The sequence below is a fragment of the Xiphophorus hellerii genome, chromosome 7 (genome assembly GCF_003331165.1).
Source record: "Xiphophorus hellerii strain 12219 chromosome 7, Xiphophorus_hellerii-4.1, whole genome shotgun sequence".
Lineage (NCBI taxonomy): Eukaryota > Metazoa > Chordata > Actinopteri > Cyprinodontiformes > Poeciliidae > Xiphophorus > Xiphophorus hellerii.
The window spans coordinates 25,367,072-25,393,783 of record NC_045678.1 but is presented as its reverse complement, the minus strand read 5'-3'; the positions used below and the strand labels follow the sequence as shown (position 1 = coordinate 25,393,783).

General features: G+C 36.4%; 1 protein-coding gene across 3 annotated transcripts in view; it reads right to left on the bottom strand.

Moving 5' to 3' along the window:
- LOC116723171 (partitioning defective 3 homolog B-like) overlaps positions 1–26,712 on the bottom strand; it is a 222,210-nt gene that overhangs the window by 116,889 nt on the left and 78,609 nt on the right. For 2 of the 3 annotated variants that reach the window (XM_032567857.1, XM_032567859.1), the window contains exons 12-17: positions 21,148–21,339; positions 18,773–18,931; positions 15,118–15,271; positions 7,379–7,487; positions 6,789–6,907; positions 4,108–4,152 (exon numbers count right to left, since the gene is read on the bottom strand). In XM_032567857.1, coding sequence (XP_032423748.1) covers positions 4,108–4,152; positions 6,789–6,907; positions 7,379–7,487; positions 15,118–15,271; positions 18,773–18,931; positions 21,148–21,339 — 778 coding nt within the window. The remainder of the gene's footprint in view (positions 1–4,107; positions 4,153–6,788; positions 6,908–7,378; positions 7,488–15,117; positions 15,272–18,772; positions 18,932–21,147; positions 21,340–26,712) is intronic. The other variant, XM_032567860.1, reaches the window with a different exon arrangement.

Sequence of the window (26,712 nt, the reverse complement as noted above, 5' to 3'; positions counted from 1 at the left end):
TTTGGTCTAACAAGAACACATCTTTCACACACTGATTTGAAGGCGTACAAACACCGAGGGGTGCAGAATGTCTTACTCACTCAGAAAAAGAAACACAGCTGCATTTGTTTCACTTATGTCATCTTAGCAGGATTTGTGATGTTCTAGTTGAAAGGATTAAATACAGAGTTCCTGCAAAATTTCCATTTCAAAATTACACACTTTTCTAGGCTGCAAGTTTCAGATATTTTAGGTTATTTTGAGACTTGATTTAACTATAATAGCTGATGATTGATGGGGATTTTTATCGCTGTGCTCTCAGCAATAAAAGCTGTATGAATGTGTCTGTGGATTTTCAGTAAGAACCCAAATTTTGTGAGTTTTACTAAAATCGCACAAGAAAAAGTTACTAATCTGATTATCTTGCAATAAAAAGAACTTGATAGTCTAAAAATGTCATTATCTTGAAGTAGCATTCTTTTTTATTAATTTGTTGCATCAAATACAAATTACTGTCCATTTATCTTGAGATAGAGATTTCAACCTTGGTTAAGTTGCTATAATAGTATATTTACAGTATAACATTGTCTCAAAATAAAATCTCAAGTGAAAAGAGTTGGATCATAGTCAATATTTTGATGTAAACGTACCCCATCATGATGCAATCCCTACCTCTTTGTTTTGAATTCAGGTGCAAAATCAGTAATTAGAATATCAACGAAAAGGTTTTATCTTTTTTTCCAATCAAACAAAAAAGGGGAAACTATTATGTTTTAATAATTTATTGTATGGAGAATTAAATATTCCAACCTTTTATTTGTGTTAAATTAATTTCATCCATGTACGATGGGAAAAAGATGGAATCAAGCCCACAACTTTCAGATTGCGAGACAACAACTTTTCCCACTGAGCTACAGTCAGACTCACCCAGCATATAGTTTGTCTGTTTTCTCTAGGACAGTCTTAGAGAGAAAACAACCAAAATGAATTTCAAAGACCTGAAAGAACCTCTTCTCTTTTTAGCCGTAAAATTATTTCATATGTTTCCGTTTTCAAAGCTGATTTGATTTCTCTCTGCCGCAGCAAAGACATGAGGAATGACTGACCACAAAATCAGTTTATTTAGACTCCATTTCATTGCATCTAATTATATTTTATAAAAATCTACAAATGAAAGTTTCCAGACATTTGTTGAATCCGTTTGGTTTCTAAAAATGCAACTTTCTGAGTTCTCTTTTCCACAAGTGCAGACACATTTTAAACAGTTCCCAGTTTCCACCTATCTGAATCTTAGCCTTTGGTAAATTATATTGTGAAATCTCCCAAAGTTCATATTTTCCACAAGATGATGAAGACTTTCCATTACCATCGTTAAACATAATGATTGTTATGTGTGTGTGTGCAAAAGTGTGAATGCCCGGTGGTTTCTTGAGGTGTGGAAAGAGAAAACCATTGCTGGAAGTGAGAACAGCATTCCCAGAAGTCATTGTCTCACAATCGCATACTTTCCAGGATTAAACCCCATAATGCCATCTTTTATCTGATTCCCGGAGCAGCCTGACAAGCACAGAGCTACTGGATGTGGTTGTCTCATAAACAATACAATTGTGCAAAAAATGTCAATGTAGGTCATTTTACCTTTTTCGCTGTGTAAGAGCAAGCTTTTGATGTTTTTGTTTCAAAGTTTTTTTTAGTGTTTGGGGTTTAGTATTAGTGTGATTTAAGCAATAAAATCCCCTTATAACCTGTTTTAGTCCTAATTGATGGTGTATAGGAAGATTTCTCACTTCCATTGAGCATGCTGTGATGGGTCAAAGGAAGATCTTTTCAACCCCACTGTTGAAAGAAACTTAATGAATTGGTTCTAATTATATTAAAAAATTGGCTGGGCTATAATATGAAACTGCTAAGAACAACTAGCCTTGACAACAACATGCGCTACCTGCAAGATTTTTGCCATGAGTCAAATTAATAATGAAAAAAATTATCCAAGAGCCATATGGCCACTTGCAGAAAGATTAATAAAGAACAGGAATTATAGACTTTTATGATCCACCCACTGCACACAACTCCACTCAGGAAGAAAAAGCAAATTAAAGATTATTATATTTTTGCTGCATAAAGTCCAACCAAGCAAATGAAACATTTAAGAGGATTTAGTTAGGTTAGACCACATTTTAAACAATAAACTACTAATTGTTGGTACCATTAAAACATATTCTTGGTGTCTTGAGAAAGCAATAATGCCAACTCCTAACTGCGAGAAGAAAAAAGTTATAGAAGTAAACGTTGGAGAGTCATGTAGCTCAGTGGTAGAGCAGGAGCAAAACATTCAGAGGCTACAGAAGCAGCAACAGTCCTGGGTTTGATTCCCAGTCACTGATCTTTTACTGCATGTCTGCCCTATTTCCTGTCCAGCTACTAATGAATAAAGGCCACTAGTGTCACAAAATCCTATAAATTTAAGAATGTCAGATGTTTTCCAGAAAAAAAGAATGGGAAGTGAGAAGAATCAGAGAAAAGAAATGTTTTTGTTCCTTTCTTATCCTTGGAACTTGGAAATGCTAAAATCAAATTTCATATATTTTGCAACTTTTCAGGAAGAACAGTTAATCTAGTAACTGTGGTTTGATAAATGTGATTTAATTTGCAACAGCTACCAAAACTGATCAGATCTGTTTATATTCGGTGGAAGAATTGTTTGAAAGAGATATATTTTCTCCCATCTATCAAAAATATACAAATGTTGGAAAAGTGAGCTGTAGTCCACAGCAAAGTAAAATAAAGCAAATTAAAATTAAGAAATCACTGGTTGCCTCAGGACAAAAATAAATAAATACATAAATAAATGTGGTCATGCTCCATAATTTAGTCACACGGTTTACTCTAATTACAAGCTGTCAGAGAGAAAAAAATCATATTCTCCAGGTATCAGAATATAAAACACATCATTAATAGAAAGAGTTTCATTTTACACCATTTAACAGCCTAGAACACAGATGATAAAACCAAAGTTAAACACATTTTCTGCATGTTATCAAAGGCTAATGCAGAAAGAGTGCACATCTAAGCATTTTCTGTGCTGCTCAGTTTTGCATGATGTTCCTTTGTCTATATATCTAGCAGCTGCAAATAAGCCCAGCAAGCTCTGAAGCCAGGCAAGTAACTAAAATATAAGAAAGAAACTTTTTTGCAGAGGAGAACAAAAAGTCTTATGTTTTATGGATTTTTGCTGTAATAAAATAAAAGTCAGCTTGGCTTTTTTTCCCCCTACATTTTCTTCTTTCATGCTCCTTACATTACCATGCCGGCAGCCTTACAGAAAGAGTATGGCCATAATAAAAGTGTGTACCACCATGTCTAAAACTGAGGCGTAGCTGAATGCGGGAAACAAGCTGATTGACAAGAAAAAAAGGTGGCATGCAGGAAGAGGGACCCATATTGAGTGCAGCGAAGAGTGCTCTTACATTCAAGTAGCTACAAATGAAACAGGAGAGACTTCAAGGCAAAGAGCAAAGTTTGAGATCAAACTTTTAAAAATATATACGTCTGTAGGCTCCCAAAGCAAGAGCTCTTGAAGAAGCATCAGCCATGTGTGCACCTGAGCTTTCCTTTGAGATGAGTGTGTCCTTCCATAATTCATCCATTTCAATACATAAAAGTGTCTGTCTCTGTCACAGAGAAATGGATTCTCTCTTTGTACAACAATTCTTCGATTTCATTTCCATATGAATAACAGTTTGTGCCGCTCATGTAATTTGCTTTGTCTACAGCAGCAAGTAATTAACGGGGACAGAAGAGACCAGATGAAAAAGCAAATATGAATCTGTAGATCTGACATAAGCATTGGAAGGGAAATTGATTTACGCTATCATATTGCAAATGACCAATCTCTCATCACTGCAGAGGATTTTTTGTCCAATTTACTAATTGGAAAATTACTTCATTACTTCATGAGACAAATGTGGACAAATTTCACCTGTTGGACAGTTTGGGAGACTCTATTATACGTTGGTATACAGAAATTATTTACTAAACTGCTGCAAGGTATGTACGTATAATACATTATATTACAATATAATTCAGTTTTTCTTTTAGTTGCAGTTGAACTAAAATAAAATGTCTCACCAGAAGTGCTTCCATCCAGGGATCCAATGTTGCTCTCATCTGCCACTGAAAGAAAAAACACACACAGAAAACTAACATTAATGTTAAGTTAATGCTGTGTTGATCGCAGTTTCTACATTTTATTTTTCTCTCTTGTTTAGCATCTGTTACTCCTGCTTAGTTCATCATTCTCTACCTAACAATTATTCTTCATGTCTCATTTTACAAGATGGCCGACATGCTACCCTTCTTTCCTGTAATGTTAATACGGCTTCACTGCTACTGAAACACTTTTCCGTCCTCCCTTCAGCCTCTGCATCATTTTTCATTCATTCTGCCTCCTCTCACTCGCTTTTAAGCTGCTGCCAACCATGTAACCCCCTCTGACCTTTTTAACCTTTAACCTCTTGGTATCATTTTCAATGTTTTCATTTTTCTTCAGTCACTCTCCATCCGGCTCTGCGCTCCTGACATAGTAGCTGCTTTGATCATCATTCCTACAGGTAATTACCCTCTAAGTCCATCACATTGTTGCTCCTCCCACCTTTCCGGCACTGACTGGTAGAACTAAACCAATACACACAACAATAACCACAGAAACAAAAACCGGGCCTTTAAGACCAATATAAATCTTTTCTTATTGTCATTTAGAGCTTTTTTTGTACTGAGAGATAATAAAATTAAAGAAAATAAATATTGCTGACAAGACAAAGCACAAGCAGGTGCAGTGGGAAAAAAAAGGAAATACAAATTTAAACTATCTTTAAAAGTTTCATTGCGTTTGGCTGTAAAATAAAATTAAGACCAACAAAGACAAAATAAGCTGACCCATAAAATAGAATCTAAAAGTGTTTTACAACATCTGAAACAGCATGAAATCTCTGTTAAACTGCATCCTGGTAAATTAGTGTTGTTTAATTTGTCAGGGTGCAAAAAAAGCACTTTGTGTTCATTATATTTCTTGCAATGCGCAATATTGCCTGATTATATTGGTAAAACATTTATGGTGTCATTTAAAATCCCAGAAAAAGAAGGAAGGATCTTGTTGACATCAATGTTGGTTTGGTGAAATAGACAAAAGTGCCTACTGATCCTATGTCCATATCTCCTCTAATTACTGGTGAATGTAGCAAGTAATCATCTTCAATAAATGAATACATAGGTCCAACTCAACCAACTTACTGTTTTTTTTTTATCTTAGATATAGGCATAGCCAAAGCTGGTGAATTTGAATGATTACTTTAATTATAGCTCAGCGAGCTAAGCTCGCTGCTAATGAATTAAGTTTAAAATGTTCTGCACAGAATTAACTTTTACACTCTTTAAGGCATTCAACTTGTACATCAAGAAAGAAATATTATTTAATTATGGTGGCATCTGTGTGCGTCTGTGTAACCGATATTTTACAGTTCCGATAGTCAACTTTTTTAATTTGAAAAGACTGAAGTGCTAATGAGGCAAATCTTATCTGATTTGCATATGCTGATGAAAAGGCACTTGTGCATACAATGAGATATTTTCTGACTGAAGCTAAAGTTAACTGTGTTTAAGAGTCGAGAGGAGATTTTTATAGTTCATTTTAGAGTCATTTTCAGAAGATGCCTGTGTGCCTCTTATAGCCTCTTATATTTCTACATTGTCCAGAATTATCATTGCAATAATTTAAATAAACCCGTGAAAGTAAGGATGCTTTAATTGCAGCATCCTTATTTTGGTGATAAAGGATATGCAACATATTAGTCTTCACTTTACAAACAGCTTGGTTGAAAAGTGCTAAAAAAAATACCTCCTTTCTTTACTTAATCTGACTAAATTTAGAGCTATGACTAGACATTAAACAGCTATACCAATTTACACCAAAACTGACTCATAGTAAATCTGCATCTAAACGTGTAAAACAACAAAAGAGGTTAAGCGAAGCCCTGAAAACGTATCATCAGCATGGTATTTGTGTAGAAATGAATGTTGGTGCAGTTCACATAAATTTCTCCCTCTCTTTTGTTCGAATCCACACGCAGACACGCGCTCACATCTGGCAGCTGAGCGAAGTCGAGGAGGAGGACTGAGCAAAGTGACATTTGAAACAAAACACTTTTGTTGCACTGCTGCGACCGCTGTCATGTTGCGCTGATGTATGCAAAGGAATAGACGTTAAGTGTGCACATGCTCATTTCTGAGCTGACTTTTTAACAATAACTGAAATGTCACTCAGCACTTGCACGAGAACATCAGCAATCAGGGAGCAACAGGTGACAGAGATGTCAGCAAAAGCGTCATTACGGTGGTTTAAAGTCGCTGTTCTGACATTTGGTTCAGAAATAAAAGACCCATCCTGACATTTTCTTTTAATTTTACACCAAATAGGAGCTTTGACTGAAAATTAACTAGGAACGGAGAAAGAAATTAAAACATACAAATCCTATCAATTATCAAACCACTGACAGTGTTATCATCTTTCTGGTAGAGATTTTGACAATAATATGAGTGTGTTAGTAATACAACAAACGCAAAAAAGCACAAAAAATTAGATAAGAAGTGGTCAATAGATTCAAAATGTGTGTATATTAGCCTGCATTGATGTCAGTCTGCATGCAGTTTGTGCTGCCAATGCAGCAGGCATGCATCAGCAGGAAAACTTTCCAAACGAGGATGAGATGCATGCGGCCATCATGCAGAACAGATAAACAAGAAAATCACCCCACCAGTGTGATGCTGGTTTTGAGTCGTACCCAGGTCCATGCTTTTAGAGGCTTTGATGTGCTGGAACTGGTTCTGGGTGGGAGACTGAGGCTGGGCAATCGGGGATATCTTAGAGCTTTCACTGCAAAAGATGAATGAGAAGGTGGTTAGACAGCTATGTAAAAGATATATACATATATATATATATATGTCACAATTCAATAGCAATTAAGTATATGTCACCTATTGTTTTTATCCACTACTTTTTTTTCCACAGTTCATGATTGTAATATTTTTCCATGTTGTTTTCCATTGGCATGATGAAGGTGCTTTGCAATATTTCTTTTGAATAAATAAAAACACAAGAAAAAAAAAAAAAACTCTGAACTCAAATTTTGAAATGTAACATATTCCTGGTGACCTTAAATTCAACCAATCAAAAAATATGTTTGTCTTCAGATTGAATCAAGACATTAAATGTAATTTTCTTCCATGCAGAGAACAGGAAGCCGATAAAAAGTGATTAGTAAAGACAATAGTCCCCGCTTGGGTTTAATTATCAGACAGAGTTAAGCTTTTTGTATGAGAACTCTGGTAGAAAGCTCAAACACACCTTTCCTGTAAGAAGGAGGGCTGATTAGAGCTGCTGATCTCCACATCTTGCCCATACAGCACTCCCTCATCTTCCTCCTCGTCCATGTGAAAATAACTCCCATTGGTCACTGAAAAGCAGAAAACAAAATATGATAACCTGGATTAATACAATAAAGCCAACCAAAACAGATTTTTCCTACCTTTGGAATCAGATTACGCTGATGTTTATGATAATAAATTGTATTTCCACAGAGAGAATGTATGAAGCTGATGCTGTGCTGTGTCACAGCCGGGATAAATATTTATATCTTCACATTTAGCTGAAAGTGTATTTTTGGTGATTTGCTTTGAAAAAATGCACCCAAGGGAAGTGACTAGACAAGTCAAGGACATAAAAAAACTATAAAATGAATTATGAAATGTGGACTATTCAGCGAGAAAGAAAACAAACCCATTCCATGACATTTTGTTCCCTGGGTATCAAAATGATGTGACACAAACACCCCTTTCTCTTATGCACTGGTCACTGAGCAGGATGAACCACACATATTTATCTTGCCATTGTGCACATTAAGGCAGATAATGAGGGCGGTAAAATATCCCCCAAAAAACCTGTAGCAGAATGTGGCGTCCAGGGGTCACCAAGTCTCCACGACGGAAATTAGATGGTGCTACACGCCAGCTGGTTGTTTTGGAGGCATGTCAGAAAAAACATCTTTCTTCCTTACAATACAAATAAAATGTGTGGATTTTATTAAATGCTACATGGACTTTAACTGCAGTTGTGTAATTTGGTCAGAGTCACTAAAATTATGTTTTTTAGCAACAAACTAAAAATCCCTACCTGGTGTATTTCATACCAGGTACGTCTGGTGTAAAATACAGAACCTATGAAAAGTATTCACCCGAATGTTTTATCATTTGTATTGCTTTTACAAATCAATCATGAGCAACAAAATTTGCCGTTTTACTGTGCATTTCATAGAAAAATAGCCAAACTGTCGTTATTAATAATACGACAGCATCAACAACTATCTGGTCAAACAACAACTAGCCTGGTGTTAAAACCAGATAGTATAATTTTCTTTTAGCATCATTTACAGGCTTCCTAATCTGACTGGGAGCTGTAAAACAGAGAGAAGGACATAAAAACTGAGAAATAGTTTTGCGTCCTGATCTCTTCCTCACAATAAATGAATGAGGGGAGGTGTTTTAAACTTTATGCAAATGGGTTTTTATTTTAAAGGTGACTGCAGTGTTTCTCTTTTTGGGTAGTATGTATTTGCACTGATGTCATCTCAACTTAAAAAAAAGTGATGTACAGTTTTATATTTTGAAAATATGTTGACAGTTTATAATTATTACAATATAATTGTGTAAATTAGTAATATTTATAAGTTTGTAATATTTATTGGTTGTCTGTTCAAACTGTCATGAACACACAATTTACATGCCAATCAGATATTGAGTCTGTTGGTTGGAGTCTCACTGCAGTAGAAACACAAACATAGCACGGATGATGGCGTCCAAGATGTCAAAGGTTAAAGTGAGTGTTTTAAGTAAAAATATTGCAATTTGGAGTGGTGCGTGGCGAGACAAAAAGCTGGACCACCATATAAAGAGGCCATCAGCTATCCAGGAATCATCTCCTGACCTCAGGAACTATTCTGCATGTCTTCCTCCCTTTTCTGTTGGTCATTTCCTGTCTAAATCACTATGATTTAAGATAACTTGTGTCACAAAAAATCCTAAATAGACAAAGAAGAAAAAAATAACCTGTTTAGTTTCCCTCTAGCATTTATTAATTTAAGTCTGATGTAAAATGGTTCTGTTTGTGGAGGACACCCAGATGTTCACGGCTTGATATCAGACTTAAGAAGTGAAAACCCTGTACATTTACATTTTTTTAAATCACTGGGCTTGAAAAAGATATATTTTGGGGTTTCTTCCTCCCACAGTCTAAAAGCATGACTGTAAAGGCTCCAACATACTAAGGCATACTTCCTTCCACTTTGGTCCACGCAGATTTGAATTGGACTCAATGCGCAAACGTAAATTTTTACGACAACATAAATGTTTATCCCTCAGGTTGCCCTATGAGGAAATGAAATGCTGGCCTCCAATTTGGAGGGACTGTGAAAAGACAGACAGTTGAAGATCCCGCTTTTTGTATGCTCCAATTTTGTGAAATATTGTAAGAAGAGAGTACCAGTAATTGTGGTACCAATGAATTATTCTACCTGATTAAATAAATAAACATCTAATTAAATGTTAGATATTAAGAAATATTTCACATGTGCAATCTTTCTGATGCAACAAAAAATGAATTCGAATGTTTTACACATCTTTTCCAGGAAATATGTTTTTGAACACTAGAGAGATGGTCCACCTGTTACAGCTTCTGTTTTCATTTTTTTGTCTCTCAAATATCTGATCTAAACACCTACTTTAATCAATCCATCTGGCAACATAATAGCCTGTGCTGTACTTACGCTCCATACCCCATAAACACAACAAGAGCACTACTGTTGGGCTTAAAATCTATTTTCCCGCATTCTAGGCTCGGAGTGCTTCCAAAACGTCGGCAACCTGGAGCTCAATACTGCGTCTGAAAGCCTCCTAAGTGGGGCTACTGCTGCTCAATAGAACATGAGTGAAAGGTGGGTGAAAATAGACTTGCAGCACAGCAGTAAGGTGCTGGTTTGAGTCCATTGTTCCAAAAAGACTTACATGAGATGGAGTTTAAGGAAGGCTGAAAAAAACTTCCATTATGGATCTAATGGAAGACATAAACACAGCCGAATCGGAAGGTTATCGGTTATCCTCATCGTAATTTATGCGTAAACCTCCAGCTGCTTCCATCATTTGGGGAAACAGGGTTTTTTGAGCCACATTTGAAGCTTATGGCCTATAAGACTTTAAATTGCCTACACTTTGTTCTGTTTTGAGCAATGCTTGCAAAATCTGCCAGTACTTAGTTCTTAGAAAAGTTAAGCGACGAAAGTATAAAAAAAAAAAAAACAACAAAAAAACGACGTGCAGATGAGCAAAGCTAAGTAAAAGAAAAAAGGAGAGATGATGAAAAGGCAGCTGAAGATGGAGCAGATGTTTCACACTGATATGGCTTTGTCTGGGCTTATGACAACTTGATACACAGACACAAAATCCTCTCCAGTGCCATTTACATACAGTCATCACTTCTCAGAGTGCATTGCTGCTACACAACACAAGCTAGAATTACTGCACATCACTTCGCTGAATGCCCTTTATCTGCTTGCATCTGCACACGTGCATCTGAAAGCAGAGACGTTTGGAACTGCAAGGGAAGACAGGCATGTCTGAAGATATCACGCCGCCTTCATCTCCATCCCTTCCTCCCTCTTTCCACACTAATCACCTGCTTTATTTTTCTCCAGCTCCTTTTCTTGCAATCTGATATTTTGGCTGCCATTTATCTCTCCGCTCAGATCTCCCATAAATCATTTTATCTCCCTCTCAGTTTTCAGCTTTTTATTCCCCCCCCTGAACTCCCTTCCTTCTCCTCTTCACTGCTAGCACCTTAATCAGCCAAACTGTCAAAAACACATTTTTTATTTCACCTCACACGCGCAGAAATCTGTTTTCACTGACTCCTGCTATTTGAAGAGAAAGGCATTTGTTGTGGATGATAGATCAATAGCAGTTTTCCCCAACAGCAGATAGACAAATTGTCTTCTTCTACACTCAACTATTCCTTTCTGTCAGCTGTGTTTGTCTGCAGCTAGTCTGTTTTACAAACCATGAAAAAACAATGTGGCTTTTTTGGATTTTAATGTGAGGTTGTGCTGGTCACCAGCGGATTTAGTTTAGCTTGAGCAAACATGTACAAATGTCTGCTTTTATCCATAATCCGGTTTGAACTTAACAGGGGGTTAAGTGTACACACTTGTGTTAAAATGCCAGGTTTTTACGATGAACAGTCATTTCAAAGACCTTCTCCACAAACAATGAAATAAATCACACCCAATTCCACTGAAAAATAAATATACCTGTTGGAAACAGCCATTTTATCTTCATTTTTTGTACATATTTTTTAAGGGGATTTTTCAGGCTAAAGAAAAAAAGTCTTCATCTTCAGATACCTTAAGGTTTTAGTCCAAAATTGACTTGTACTTGGGACTGTTCATGACTTTGCTCACATTGATGAAAGCCCCAGACACATCTGAAGGAAAGTAACCTTATATTATAAGTTTGATTCTATTAGACCATAACACAACCTCTTACAGTCTTTAGCACATTTTAACAAGGCATAGATGTTTTTTTTTGTTTTTTATTTTGCAAGTAAAGACCAGTGTTTTGAAATACTACTCCATAGTCCAAACTAATTAAAAATACAGTTGTTATTTTGTGTGTGTAAATCTACATGTTGTTTTGTTGCTGGTATACCTGAATTTCCCACTGAGACAATATTTCATTTTATTACTATGTATTTCTATTCTAATGTAAGTTACATGATTTAACAGCCAAATTACAAAAAATGAGAACAACAGTTGAACGTATTCAAGCTTATATCTCTCTAATGGAAAACAATAAAACAGAAAAACAACAAGGGAAAAAAAGTTAAGGCAAAGTATCCTAGTAACAGATATAATAAAATGCAGTGAAGGAGATAAATAATTATTGAAATCTACAGCATAAATACATAAATAACACATATGCATAAATACATATGTAGTGATTCTTTATTCTCAATTATTGTAAATAGGCAGACATTAAGGGAAAAAATAACAAAATATAATTCTAATTTGGGCCGTAGTGCCAAATGAAATGAATTCAGAGTATGAAACAGTTCATTAGCAGAGTAAAACACTGGCAGGCACAAACACACACTAATGCACAAAGATAAACAACCAAGCAAGCAAAATAACTCAGAGAGCCTAAGATATGTGCCTACTGTACACAAACACAGGCTTAGAAATGCAAACACACACCACCATATTCATCCAAATGACACTATAGCTGAGGTGAGTTTGAACAGCGAAGTGTATTCAAGGTCAGAGCTGTTTGCCGGATTCAGTGTAAACACACAGACAAATAAAACCAACACTGTCTGATACTGGCCAAAAAATCCCTGAACCAACACACCCACATGCACACCCCCACACACAATGGAGACTAACACGACTCAAAACAAGCAGAGATATCATGCAGGACCAAAAAGGCACACTTTCATACAAACAAGCAGAGAGAACAATGACGAGCGCACAAGCAATGGAACAATAATTTACATTTATATCCTAAAGACTTACCACAACCAGCGCTTAATAAACCCTAACTAACTGTTCTGAAAAAAAAACCCAACAAGTCTAACATTGTGGGAATCTGTTCTGTTAACTTACTCTGGCAAACAAATGTATATCCACCAAAACATGAAAAATACAGGAACACACAAAAATACAATTACACATGATTATTACACACAAAACACAGGCAAAGAAGCAGTGTGAGAATATGACATAAAGAACATTGAGCAGTTAAAAAATTTACTTTACAATGTAACTGTTCATCAGATTTATCTACAGCCACTGGAAAAATAAAGAATTGAGACATTTTTTCTGACTTTTTTTTCTATGAATTATTAGAAAAAGTCAGAGTTCAGATTTTAATCTCAAAATTCTGAGAGAAAAATACTGAAAGGAATCTGAAGTCTGAGATTAAAGTCTGAACTCTGAGTTATGAGACTTGTTCTCAAAATTCAGAGAACTTTAATCTGACTTTTTTCTCATTATTCTGAAAATAAAGCAAAAACAAAGAGTAATATGTAAACAACAAGAAAGCCTGGAATGTAAAATGAATGAAAGAATAACAGAAGTCATTCCTTTATTTTTTAGCAACTGTTTTTATTTTTATTTTACAGTGCTACTGTTGCACATTTTTGATTTACTTAACTTCTTCAATATAGTGGGAAAAGCTTCAAAACAACCAAATTTTTTTCAGTAACAAAAAAAATTAAAACATTTTCAGAAAGTAAAACTGCTTGAAAATCTAAATTATGAGACCAGACCTACTTGGAATGGCTGTTGTTAAACAAAACTCCAAGTTATTTTGTCATTTTTAACAAGCACATGGCTTCAGCCGAAATTCCAGTTGTTTTTCGCAAACTCCAGACATTTACGTTAATCTTGGCTAGACATAAAAGCTTTCTTTTCCTGCCATCCCTCTAAAATCAACCACTTGGCTTGCAGATGGTATCTAATAGTTGCTTTGGAAACCCTGTGGTAACCCCATTATTTGACTCTTTGCTTACATTTTCTGACTTAAAAGAAAACTTTTCCTCCCTCTCTATATCCCCGCCCCACCATGTGGTAGAAAGATAAACTCAGGTCTTCATAATTTCTACACTGTGGGTTGTGATGATTGAATGAATTATGTTTATGTGCACTAGGTGGCAAGCATGAGTTTATGTGAATGCATAAATGTAAAGAATAGGATGACAGAAGGAGAGAGTATTTTGTGACACACCTGTGAGAGACCTATTTGAGCAGATCCATGAAAAAAGACTTTAATAAAAGTGTTTGAGCAATACACGACGCCTGGTCATTATCAAACACGAATATAACATGGGTATGCATCTGAAACAGACAATTAGTTAAAATCTACACAGGGCTTCTCCAGTGGCTTTAAATGTAGAAGAGTAGAAGTAGAATCATTTAGGTATGTGTACAGTCATATTTCTCCCACAGACGCTGATGACTTTATTACGGGAGAACAATGCTCAGTGTAGATTACTGTAATTAAACCTGTGGTGAGGCTATAATTACTAAACAAAAACCGGCTGATGTGTTTTCATTTTGGAATTAATGCTGCCTTCAAATGCAGTTTAAGAAGCTGACTTTAGCCCAAAAGGTTTTAGAAGGAGAGAACAATAAAAAACCATCAAATTACATAAAGAACTGATTCTGATACCAAAAAGTAATTTTCATCGTTTTGACCAGCAGCAGTCAGTTTCGACAATCAAGAACCATTTTGGACAAGTCGAGCTAAAACTTCCAAACGGTTTGTGCAAGCATTGTGTGCACATTTTCATAATTTACTTACACTTAATTATGAGCTTTTGTAGCTGGAAGTTGTGTGGAAAAATCATTTAAATGATTACTGATTATTTTTATGTAAACAAGTCTAAGATTGTGCAATGAAACTCAAACTAAAAGCAGATGTTTGTGGCATTTGGATCAGTTTACCAAAATAAATAATAAGGGAAACTGTTTGTTTGTTGTGCTGCACGTAACATAAGAACTTTGTTACAGAAGAAAAAGTGCCTCATCCAAATCCTGTTCAGAGTTACTCTAAATGGAGCTTTCTTGCTCTACCGATGCAATTGTATTTTTTATTTTTTTTTTTGCTATTCCGCCCTATTTGTGTGGAATCTTTAAAATGGTCTTTAAATGTTGAAAAAACAAATCAGTCACTTAGATAGCAGTAGGCATTTTAAAGGATGCTTTGTAAGAATGGACAGCATAATAAATATCAACATAAGGTTATGCCTACATTTGGTTGTGTGATTTCTCTCAAGTGTCTGAAATAACTTCCCTTTCCTAAAGTTCTTTTATGGTTTATTTACAGTTTGTCTTTCTCACATATTGAAAAGGTTTTTGTTACATTGCATGAATTCAGTCCTTTATCTGTACTAAATGTAGGTAAAAATGCATTAACCTCAAGCTAGTTTATAAGTGGGTTGAGTGGAAGAGAAAGAACAGATATGAAAAAAGCTACACTCACCACTGGAGGAATAGATGGGGTTGGACATCTGTGTGGGGTGGACAGAGTCTGGGGCTTGACTGACGAAGCCTGTCTGACCTTTGAATGGGCTGATAAGTCCTGGTACGCCAGACGAACTGTCAAAGGAGCGATTGGGTGACACCTCATATTGATCCTAAAAGGAAACATAACAAATATTACTCAGCATTTCCACAACAGCATTTATATGCACAGACACAGACAATGTACACAGATAACTACAGAGGATTGCAAATAAAAATCGGGGCATGTTTTTCCCCCTAATAAAACAAATGTTAAAAAATTAAGCCTATTTAATATTGTTCAAAGAAATAATAAGTGTATAGTATATGAGTATTATTTAAATTGTCTGTTAAATTCATGTTGCGTGAAAAAAAACTCAAGGTAACTATTTTCAGAATCAGTGATATGCAAGACAAAGCCAGGCATAAATAAGCTATTTAAAAGAAACCATTTTCTGTGGCATGTCTGCACTTAATTCAGGCTGCAAGAGAGCGAGAGAGAGCAAGACTTTCATCAAATGTGATGCAGGCTGAACATGTCACTGCAAAGCTGGTGGTTGAATTTAAGAAATTTCAAACTTATGGCTAAGCTCCAGAGAGAAATGTTTAAGTAATGTTAGCTATGCATGCTAATTTCTAAAATAAGATACTAAAGCAAGTTTAGAAGTCAGCAATCATTTTGTCTGTCTTAATATAATATAATAGTAAAACCATTATTGTTTCTCTCACACAGTCATGTAATGTCATCTCCGTCACAATTAAAGACAGCTCAAGGCAGAAAGACTAAAAAAATTACAGGCTGTTTGTATGTCTTTAGTTCTTAAAAAGAAATCAGAATAATCTAAAGTCCATATCCGCAGGGTAAAGTCTGGAGTTTGAAAATAGGCCACAAAATTCTGATTGTTGCATCTTTAACTAGATGAATAGAAAAAAGCTTCTTTTAGTTGTCTGTCTCAGCAGGATTGGGAAACTTTAAAAGTAGCCAGAGGACAGTGGAGGACTCTTTTCCCACGCCCCGTTGAGTTGGAAGCATCTTCAGAAGTGCTTCACTTTTCAATGTTTGTGTGGCACTAACCATCACACCGACACCTTTCTCCTGCTTGGAGAGCCCTCCGAGGGCCCCTCTAATGCTCAAACAAAGAATGGATTACACTCTTGGTGTGTTTTTTTTTCCTGACAATTTCTTTGGGGATTTAATTTGCATTTATTTGTCTTCTGTGTGTGTAGAAAAAAACTGATGTTCATTCTCATTAATATGCATCCATCTGTGTGTCATTTTGAATTTGTAAAACAATGTGGTTGTGTTCCTCCATGTTGGATGAGCTCTCATCTCAAACAACAAAGAAGACATAGCAGTGTATGTGTGTGTGTGTGTGTGTGTAATAAATCCTCCTTGTCATCCCACTCTTGACCTCGCACTGAACACTAGTGGCTAGCGCTTGAGCAGCCCCTCCAAGACGCATCATTCTTCAGTTTGGTAGACATCCCGTTGGCCCCCTCCCCAGTTCTCCCATTAACCTGTGATACGGTGCAATCAGATTTCTCTCAAGAGATAAATGGTCTCACAGCAACCACAAGAAGTCTATAATTTATTAGAACACTGGGTTAAAAAAAACAGTCAAAGTTTTAGCAAACATTCCTGTTTTAGCAAACATTCACAATAAGAAATAAATCAATTAATCGTAAATCAATTAATCGTATTAATCAATAATTTCCATTTGCATGATTGTTTGTTTACCTCGTGTCTCTCTCTCTCTTTCAACTAAAGACCGGATGACAGAAGTCTGGTCAAGTGATCTCAAATATCCAAGTTTGTGAAGGACATTTTATTTGTTGTTTCGGGTATTTTGTTAATCTATTTTGGATATTTGAAATGTTTTTCAATTCCAGGAAATTAAAGTTTGTTAGAAATTAAAGTTCATTGATCTTTGAGAGGGTGTATTTGCATAATTATGCAATTTTCATTATAAAACTTGAAAATGGTCTCAAAACAACATTACCGTTTATCACAATAACTCCTGGGACAATTTATCATCCAGCAAAATTTATTATCATGACAAGCCTGTTGAAGTTGCAACTTGCTAAGAAAATTTCACCAATTATTAATAGTGGGGGTGTAGGAACATATCTGAATTTAGAATATTTGGCCATCAGTTTATAACATTAAGCTGAAACACACTTGAACGTGACAAAGAAATCTGTAAGGAGTAAATTTTTTCACAGCACTGTAAAAAGATGGAAAGGGATCATTTTTCCCTTTGCTACTTTACTATGGTACCTGTTAGGTAGCAAAACTCTGTACATTTAAATTGTATCAATAGACAGAGCTAACTCTACAGTCCCTCTTTTTAATTCTAATTGCGTATTTGGTGAGAATGCAAACTCTGCATTTAGTATTTTTCCAGGCAGTCCTGCGAGGGTCTATTCACCTGGCTGAATATGAGCAGGAGGCTTGTGCAAACAGACTCTGTGGCCTTGTAAAAAGGCATCAACTGAAAAGAGGATGAGATTAAAAGCTTTTTTTTTCTTTCGACTCACAAAGAGACACATCCGAGTCAAGAACACTTGTATAACGAAGAACTCAGAGACACGAAATTTGAAAGGCTGACGTGTAAATGCTCTTTTTGCTGCTGATTCTGGTAGCAGCAGAAAGCAGAGCAGAGACTGGAGTCAAGAATCAGAAGAATGGATAGCAAGGCTGAAAGGCTTGTGCAGAAATGGCATATTAAACTAAATTTTCTTAGAGCCCGCCAAGGAAAAGAAAAGTCCACATGTCGAATCTTCTGAACCTTTGCACATATTTTGACATTGCAACTACAAACTTCAGCAACATTTAACATGTAACATTTATTGGAACTTTATGTGATAGAACAACACAATTAAGTGCATAATTGTGATGTGCAAACTGAATTACACATGGTTAAAAATGTTTTACAACTAAAATCTGAAAAGGGTGACATGCATTTGTGTCTAACCAGCTCGCCTTCAGAAGTGCCTGGAACAGTTGGCCTGACTGTAATTAGGTCTCTGTATAAAAAAAACAGCTGTTCTGTAAAGGCACAAAACAGCATCCTGGAAACCAAGGAGCACATCACACAGTCCAATCTGCATGAGCGTAAGCATCAACTTACAGATAGACTTGCAGTAAACACTGAGTTTTTTTTATTTAAAAAAAAAAAAAAATTCAGATAAAAAAAGATGGTAATAGAAACTACAAAGTCCTCGTCTCACTTTTTGATGGGTTAAAAAGTAGCATTGTGTGGATAACGCCCGTCAGCTACAGAGCATCAGTCTGTTCAGGAACAACCTGCCCCTTGAAATCTGTTCTGCAGAGACAGTACAGTCTTTTAAATCCTGCTTGAAAACTTTCTATTTTCCACATTGCCTTGTTATTCTAGTTCTGCTGGATTCTAATCAAAGCCTGCATGGTGGTGCAGTTGCTATCACTGTTGTCTTGTGCTAGTTTTATCGTGGAGTTTCATGGTCTTCCCATGTTATTGAAAAAAAAGGAAAAACAGGTCTTTTTTGGGGCCTGTTTTTCAATCACTTTTAGCTAATTGTTTTTAAAGTAAATTATAAAGCATCTTAACCAATGTTTTTTGCTTTGAAGTTAGCTAAACTAAGTACCAATGTACCTTTAAATTCCTCAGCACCACCAACTGAATCATCCCTCTAACGTTTCCTTCCTGCGACATCGATCGTCGGAGTGTCTCCATGGCTGCATGGTTGGAGCGTCCCAGCAGTGACTCTCCATTTACGGCGATGAGCTGGTCATTGATATGCAGCCGCCCATCCTGTAAACGCACGACATTTTATTTCAGACATATCAATAATCAAAAAAACAAGAAAATCCACACCTCAAAGACCAAAACACCAAAAGTCAACACCAAAAGATCACATGGTGCAGTATTCTCATGCACATACTCACCCATACTCCCATGACTAAATGACACAACTCAGCCTCCACCACAGTGACTCCCACTGTTGGACATCTCTTAAAGATTATTCCCAATGCTTTCTAATTAAGTTATAAGGTCTGTGGCACAAACAGCTGCAGTCAGAGTGGTTTAACGTGTATAAATTTGCTTGCCTTTTTGTCTTAGCTGTTAAGAAGCATCATCTGCTTCCTGATGAGGAAAAGGTCAGAGGTGAACAGAAAAGGAGCAGAAAGCCACAGGGAAGAAGAAACATTTGAAGTGACCCAGTGAGACCATCTGGTAGTCAAATGTTTATTTTCTGCTTTTTATCTCCATGATGTTACGCTTTGATCCTTTAAGCCATAAAGTGCACCTGAATGCAAGTGAGGCAGTAAGAGACAAACCATATTTACCACTGTAATACAGAGTTAGTTAAGTATTCAGGTAAAGCATCTAACCTTGAAAGTTTTCACATCTTTTTACACACAAACTTCAGTGAATTGAATCAGGATTTTATTTCAGAAAGCAACATAAAGCTATTGATAAATATGCAGAGGAAGGAAAATGATACAAAATTTCCCTTTTTTATACAAATTCCTTTGTAACCAATCTCACCAAGTCACTACTTTCTATAAGCACTTAGAATTATAGCTACGGGTCTTTCAACCTTGTCTCTACCGGCTTGCAAAAGGATTGAAGTTTAGTCACACTAGAAAAAGAGTAACTTTGAAGTGTTATCATGAGTTCACAATTGAATTTGGCTCTTGACTTTGACTGGGACATATTCAGAGAATTTGCTTTGACATAACCATCCTATTATAGCTCTGCCTTTATGTTTAGAGTTATTGTCCTGCAGGAAGATACCCTGTGTCCCAGCATCAAGGATCCACTGGATTGCCCTGTATTTAGCTTCGTCCATCTTCTCTTTGGGGTTGACCAATTTCCCTACCCCTGTTGAGCACAACTTGATCTGAACACCATATTTTTCTGCATGGATTATGTGTTGAGGCTGTTAGTTTTGCACCACAGGGTTTTCCAAATAGGCAAAAAGGTTCTGATATATTGTCATCTAACATTTTTTCTACCTATGTCCACTACAGTGGACCACCAGTATTAGGGTTAGGTACCACAGTCACCCGCTTTAATATGCAGGCAACTGCATATTAAGTATACTTTAATATGCATTATTTTGCACAGTGGAAACCGCTTTGGGACAAATGATCATATCTTTCTTAACTCTACCCTTAGGGTGTTCAGCCAATCAGTGCCAAGAAAAATGGTGCACCTGAATTGCTTACTTCATAATCGCCAACCAATAGTGTCTTATGTACCATTGAGTTTAAGTATTTCAGCTTCCCAAGTTGCTTTCTTTTTTTTTTTTTTACAATATTTCAGATATGCTCTGCGAAACCATTTGTGAATAGGTGGGTTGTCTGCGAATAATCTGAAGCCATGTTTCTCAGAAAAATTTGCAAATACTGAACCTCAAATACAAGAGGATGGCCTTCTTTCAGGAATTTGTCATTCACACACAAAGGCCAATCATCATCCTGTTAACAGACTCTCTCCTCTGAGCTGTAGCTACTTGTAGCTTTGCTGGATGGCCATGTCTTTGAAGGTTTGCTGCTGTTATACTCATTTCATTTTCAAATGATGGACTGACCAATCTAGAGTGTGTCCAAAAATTGGGACATTGTTTTATAACCTAACCCTGCTTTTAAACTTCTTCACAGCTGTTCCCCTAACCCATCCTCTGTGTTCCTTGTGTTTCATTTTGCTGTTCCTGTAAGGTTTTTTGCATGGCTACAAGTGAACTCTGGTTAACATTTAATAAAATGGATAGTAACTGTGCACCCCAATTTTACTTAGATTTTTGAAAAGCATGTATTCTTTTATTTCACTTCCCCACTTAGCACTACTTTTTGCTGGTTGATCACAAAATACCAAAAATATGTTGAGGTTTGTAGTTGTTATATGACAGAATGTGAAAATCTCAACGGTGTACAACTAAACAAACAACACTGTTGCAAGGCATCTTAAACTGAAAGATAATAAATGGCTTTAAATTGTGTTTTTGATTAACTGTATGTCACCTTGTATGCAGCTCCTCCATGAATGATGGATTTGATGAAAATTCCCAGATCCTCTCCAGTCTCCCTGGACTTGTTTCCCTTCAGGCTGACCCCAAGTCCCGCCGAGCCAGTGTCATTGAGGGGAACCTCAAACATCAGCTGCTCCTTCCCGTTCTCCAAAACCACGCCACGCAAACGAGACAACTCGTCTTTCTAGGGGAAAAAAGAAGAAAAAGATCCTACAGATCAGGTGAGATGCATTAATGATATGAGGAGATGGCTGAAAACTGGGTGACAGAGTTCATCTTATTGGACGTGAATAGTCTACAAAAGCTAAACTAAAAGCTTTTCCATTTTCGAGAAAGAAGCACAGGGTGCTTTTCAGCTAAATTTCTGTATGACTAAAAAATGGTCTGAAGAAAAACAAGTCTAAAGAAGAAGAAAAAAGCCATTTGGACTGTCTGCTTTTATGCACCAATTTCTCCCTCTTTCAGCTCAGCAATATCAATAAAAGTTCTGCATTTTACAAGAGGTAATTGAAGAATACAGCCAACACAGAGAGCCTGAAGGACAAAGGCAGAGGAGAATATAAAAGAGAACAATTGTAAACCTGACAAAAAAGAAGAAAAGAACCACAGATGGATTGTTGAGGTAAAAAAAAAACAGACAAACAAAAAGATGGTGAAAAACACCATATCATTAGGGCAGCTGTATGGCAGTAATCACCGAGTGTGGGACACAGTTAAAGGAAAAAATACTCTAAACAAAGAGTGTCCAAATAAAAGTGTGTGTTTGAAGCCTGTGATTGCTCAGCAGGAGAGCTGTCATGGTTTCAGCTCATATGGAATATATTTTTCCAATAAGACTTTGTTCTTGGATAAATTTAGTAATTTTATTTGAAACATAATTGTGAAATGTTAGAAATAAGTGTTTTGTTGTATTTTCTAATATACCTTCCAGTCCAACAAAACTGATCGAATAAAACTAAATTTAAAATTCAAAACAAAACAAAAGATCTCTGATACACTACATGATAAGATACATGGTGAGAATGAATCTCAACATGTCAACACAGACATGTTGAGATTCGTTCAACAAATTAGAAAATAATTTGCAAGGATAAAGCAAGGATTAAACATATTTTCCATTAAGCCCACATTTGTATTTTTTTTCTTGGTCTGATATAATATTCTGTTGTTTTTATTGGTAGATAATTATCATGATCAAGAGAAACAAAGGTCCTAAAACATCAGTCTGTCTGAATAATCTATATAATGTGCTTCATTTGGGAATGATGTTACTTTTCAGTAATATTCTAATTTAATGAATGGGTCTGCATCTTGTTTGTATTTCGGAGTGTTCAAGTAAATCAGTTGACATTTGACAGTGGAATGTTTTCCTTCCCTGCAAACTAATATCCAAATGAGGAAGAAATGATATACGTGCCATCATGGTCATTTTCCAAATATTATTTGGCCCTGACCTCCTAACTGGTATTGCGTTCTAGGTCGCAGTCCCACTGGATAACTAAGATTGCTGGAGCTAAGGTCACAAACTAATAGCTGGAAATAAATGTGTTTCTCAGAATATTAAATATCTATAATAAATATCCATTTGTCCACATGAGTTCGTAGGACAAGAAAATTTTCCCATAACAGTGAATTTGCATAGTGTACTTAAGTATATTTTGTACAAATTTTGGCTTTATTTTTGCTTTACAAATATTAAATGATTGAGTGTGTGGTGTGGCTCTTCTTAATTTTAAAATAAGTTTTGCATTAAAGTATTATAGCTTTGCACAACTTGATGAACTCGTTTTTTGTCCTTTGCTTTGCTCTTACATATTTACTAATATCAAGGTGCAAAATTTAACACAACATTCAGTTCAGAGGGAGGTCTAATTGGTTTGATCAACAGAAGGAGTATTAATTAATTTAATATTGTTTAATTTTAAAAAATCAAACAATTTGAGAGTAACAAATATGAATACAAAAGTTGCAACATATTTGTTATACTGAACAAAGCAATGTATTTATGTTTTCTTTAATTTAATCTAAATTCCTGCAGCTGTAGATTTGTCAGTCTCACAGACTGTCAATATCTGTTTATGTAGCTGTCAATAAAAATGGATGAATGCAGTATGTGTATGAGATTGTGCATTTTTGTGGGTCAGGAGTGTTGGGTTTAAACACTGCTGTTTGCCTGTGGGGATTGTAGGTTTAACAGCGTTAAGCCGACATAAAGTCCTCAGCTCTGCAGAAAACTGTTTTCCCTGCTGGAAGAATAACTGACTGTCCAGACCCGATAGGAAGTTCCCCGACCTTGGAGAAAGAGAAAAAAAAAGAAAAAATAAACTGGTGGAAAATGTTAGCCATGCTCTGCTTATAATTGCAGTGAAAACGCTTTCACTGCCTGAAACTTTTTTTACAACATCCATTTTATTTGTTTTCTGCCACTTTTATTTGGTTTTACTCCCATCCTTTGTTATTCATGATTTTAAGTTCCCTTAAGCTTAAAAGATAACAAATGCTAGAGCAAATTCAACTTAAGCAAGGGTACTCAGAAGAGCTTACATGGTTTCCCTTCACATGCAAATACATGTTTGGCTGATGAAAATCTATTTGCATACAGTAACTGAGCTTTAATAACTTAATTTTTTACTATAATTTTGCGGGAAATACTTCAGACCTGTCTATTTTTTGGAAGTCTCTGCAGTAAAACAACTTGGCTTGACTTAGCATTGACCTTAAACAAGTCTTTGTTTTTTCATGGAACATTAGACAAGCACAACATACAAACCTTTAACTCACAGAACACTTTCATAAAACATTTCTATTATTCCAGCTATGCAGCTATGATAGGAACACATTTTCTGTGTAATGATGAAAGCACAAACTGCAGTGAGCCTCTGTATTTCTGTTTCCATTCGTGGCTATAAAAGGTGTTTGATTCTTTGCTACATTAACTCTATCAAATCCACCCAATGACAGAAAAAGCCGTTTGCACAGATGAACCTTCTCGTGCAGGTCGTTTAACATTTAAATGGGTTTGCCACAATGATAGATCTACAGGAGGCCACGCTATCAAAGAGACAGCTCAGTCGGTGAGTGAGTTTTATTAAACAGAGCCAGAAAACGTGCAGTAGAGAATGATGGAAGGACGCATTATGTGAAAATGAGTGAGAACACTCAACTACTTCACCTACATCACCTCTACAAGAGAAATGAAGTGTGAGATGGAGAGAGACATAGAGAAAGACTGGATGACATGAGAAATAAGAAGAATAATGATTATAATTTGAGTTGTCAGGATAACATAAGGGGTCTACTTAAACATAGTTTTGCCATGGTATTTAATAAAATGCCAATGTTAAAAGCTGCATTGCTATAGGTCATGTCCAAAGGTTCAGGCACCATAATAAAGCAAAAATAATCAAGTTGGACCATGTCAACATGGACCAAAATCTGAGAGGAATGTTTCTGATTCTACACTGAATTGAGGAAGGTCTAAGGGCAAAAGGTGGTCAGAAGCAGTACTAGAAAGGTGTTCAAAGGTGTGGTGAGTGTATATTATTTCTGACCTTTCAACACCATCTCCCAGAAGAAGTGTCTCTGGGAAAAGGGATGTCTGAATTTCCTTCCTGGACTTGCTGACCCATTCTTGGACTAAGCAGAACATAACAGCTTCCCATTTCTGAAAATTACTGTCCAATCACTGACCACTTGAGACGAGTTCACAAAGTGAAATACCATCAATAGTTTCTCGAAATGGCCGGAGTAGTAATGTTACATAGTTTTAATGTTAAACAAAGCATCTGCAGTCCTACAGAGGGTGGACGACGAAATAAAATTACATGTTAAAAATGAAAGGCTTCTGATGTTAGTGGAGATGGTGTCATGATGTTGCAAGACCAGTTTCTGCATTCTACAAAACAAAACATTAAAGGTTGCACAGAATGTCATGTTGGACTCCAAAATGGTGCACAGTGTTTGCAATTGGACAACAAACGTAGTAGGGCAGAATTGTGAGAAAAATAAAAAAGATCAATGGATTCTGCTGTAAAAAGCACAGGCAAATGCAGTTGTTACAATCTTAAAACCACAGGCTTGTGTGCAATTTGAATGAAAACTGCCATATAAAGGGCTAATTATAATTGTAATATTTAAGCATTTATTGTTACAGAAAAGGCTGATATGCAGTCTTCAAACATAACCTGCTAGACACTATTCGAAGAGGTTGACTATTTTCCTTCACTTTAAAATTCCCCTTTACGATTCCACAAGGTGAGGTCAGGCGAGGTGAGGAAACGGGGTTCATCTCATTGTACTTTAAGGTCTTTACTGGCTTGCTTTGATGCATGTAATTGAGCATTGTCGAAAATAAAATGCATGCCTTCTTGAGCAATGCTGACTTTTTCTGGTACCACAGTTTGAAGGAAGTGTCTTCTAGTTGCAGTTAAGGAACATGACATGGCTCTGCAGGGGAGTGGCTTCTTGGTAGTTTCATATCTGATTCTTCTGGATCTTTCTTTCACCCAACATGTCTTGCATCCCAGTTGATTGTATACAACAGGTTGTATCTTTAAGATACAACCTCCCTACATAAACAAATACCACACCTAATATGCTCAAGATGAATAGGTATTGAAGTATGCATAACTTAGAATTTGAAAATATATATAAAAATGACATGGCCAAAAGGCTCATTATTATTTTGAGCAAGAAGCCCATATGCTGCGTTTTAAGAACATTTTTGTTCAACCTTATTTACTTGGCATTATTAGGTTTTTGTCCTTCATGAAATGGAAGACTGCATAGCAACCCTGTAAGGAACAACCACAGACCATACATACGAAACAATGAAAGAAGGGGCCTTGTGAATCAACACCTGAAACCCACCTTGCTGTGACAGAAAGGTGCTCTGTAATGTCTGACTACTGCCACGGTTTCATATAAGCAAGAAGGAAAGTTGGAAGTATATTTTTCTGATTTCGTTGTCTACAAGGAACAACTTACAGCAAAGCTAAGTCTTTATCTCTAAGAATAACAGCAGCATTGTGAAATATCCAAGCTGATCCCCTGAGGTGTGCAGTCGAACCTTACGTTGGCGACCGTTGGCGTCTCTCCTGTGGTCAACGCTTTAAGACACAACAGTGATGTTGGACGATAAGAGGATGAAGGAGCTGAAAGGCCCTTGATAAACAGCAGAAAGACGTGAGATGAGACAGAAAACCACAGAAGAGAGATGTGATACCCTTCTTGACTGCTCTCCACTGGGATGATGGCAGCTCCTGCAGAGACACCAAGCTGCCAAGTGTGTGTATGTGTGTCTGTGTATAAACAGGTCTCAGAGTGGTGTAACAGATGGGGGATCTACTGTAGTGACTGTGAGGTCACACTGGTGACAGTCTCAGTGCGATGCACTCTCTCACACGCACAAAGAAACAACAGACTGAGGGGAAGAAGCACACCAATGCACAGGCTTGCTGGTAGTGATGGATGAGGCTTAATCAGAGTAAAGAAACTGTTCAATACAGTTGCTTTGTTAAGAACATGCTCTGTCACCAGTTACTAACTGTTTACTGAT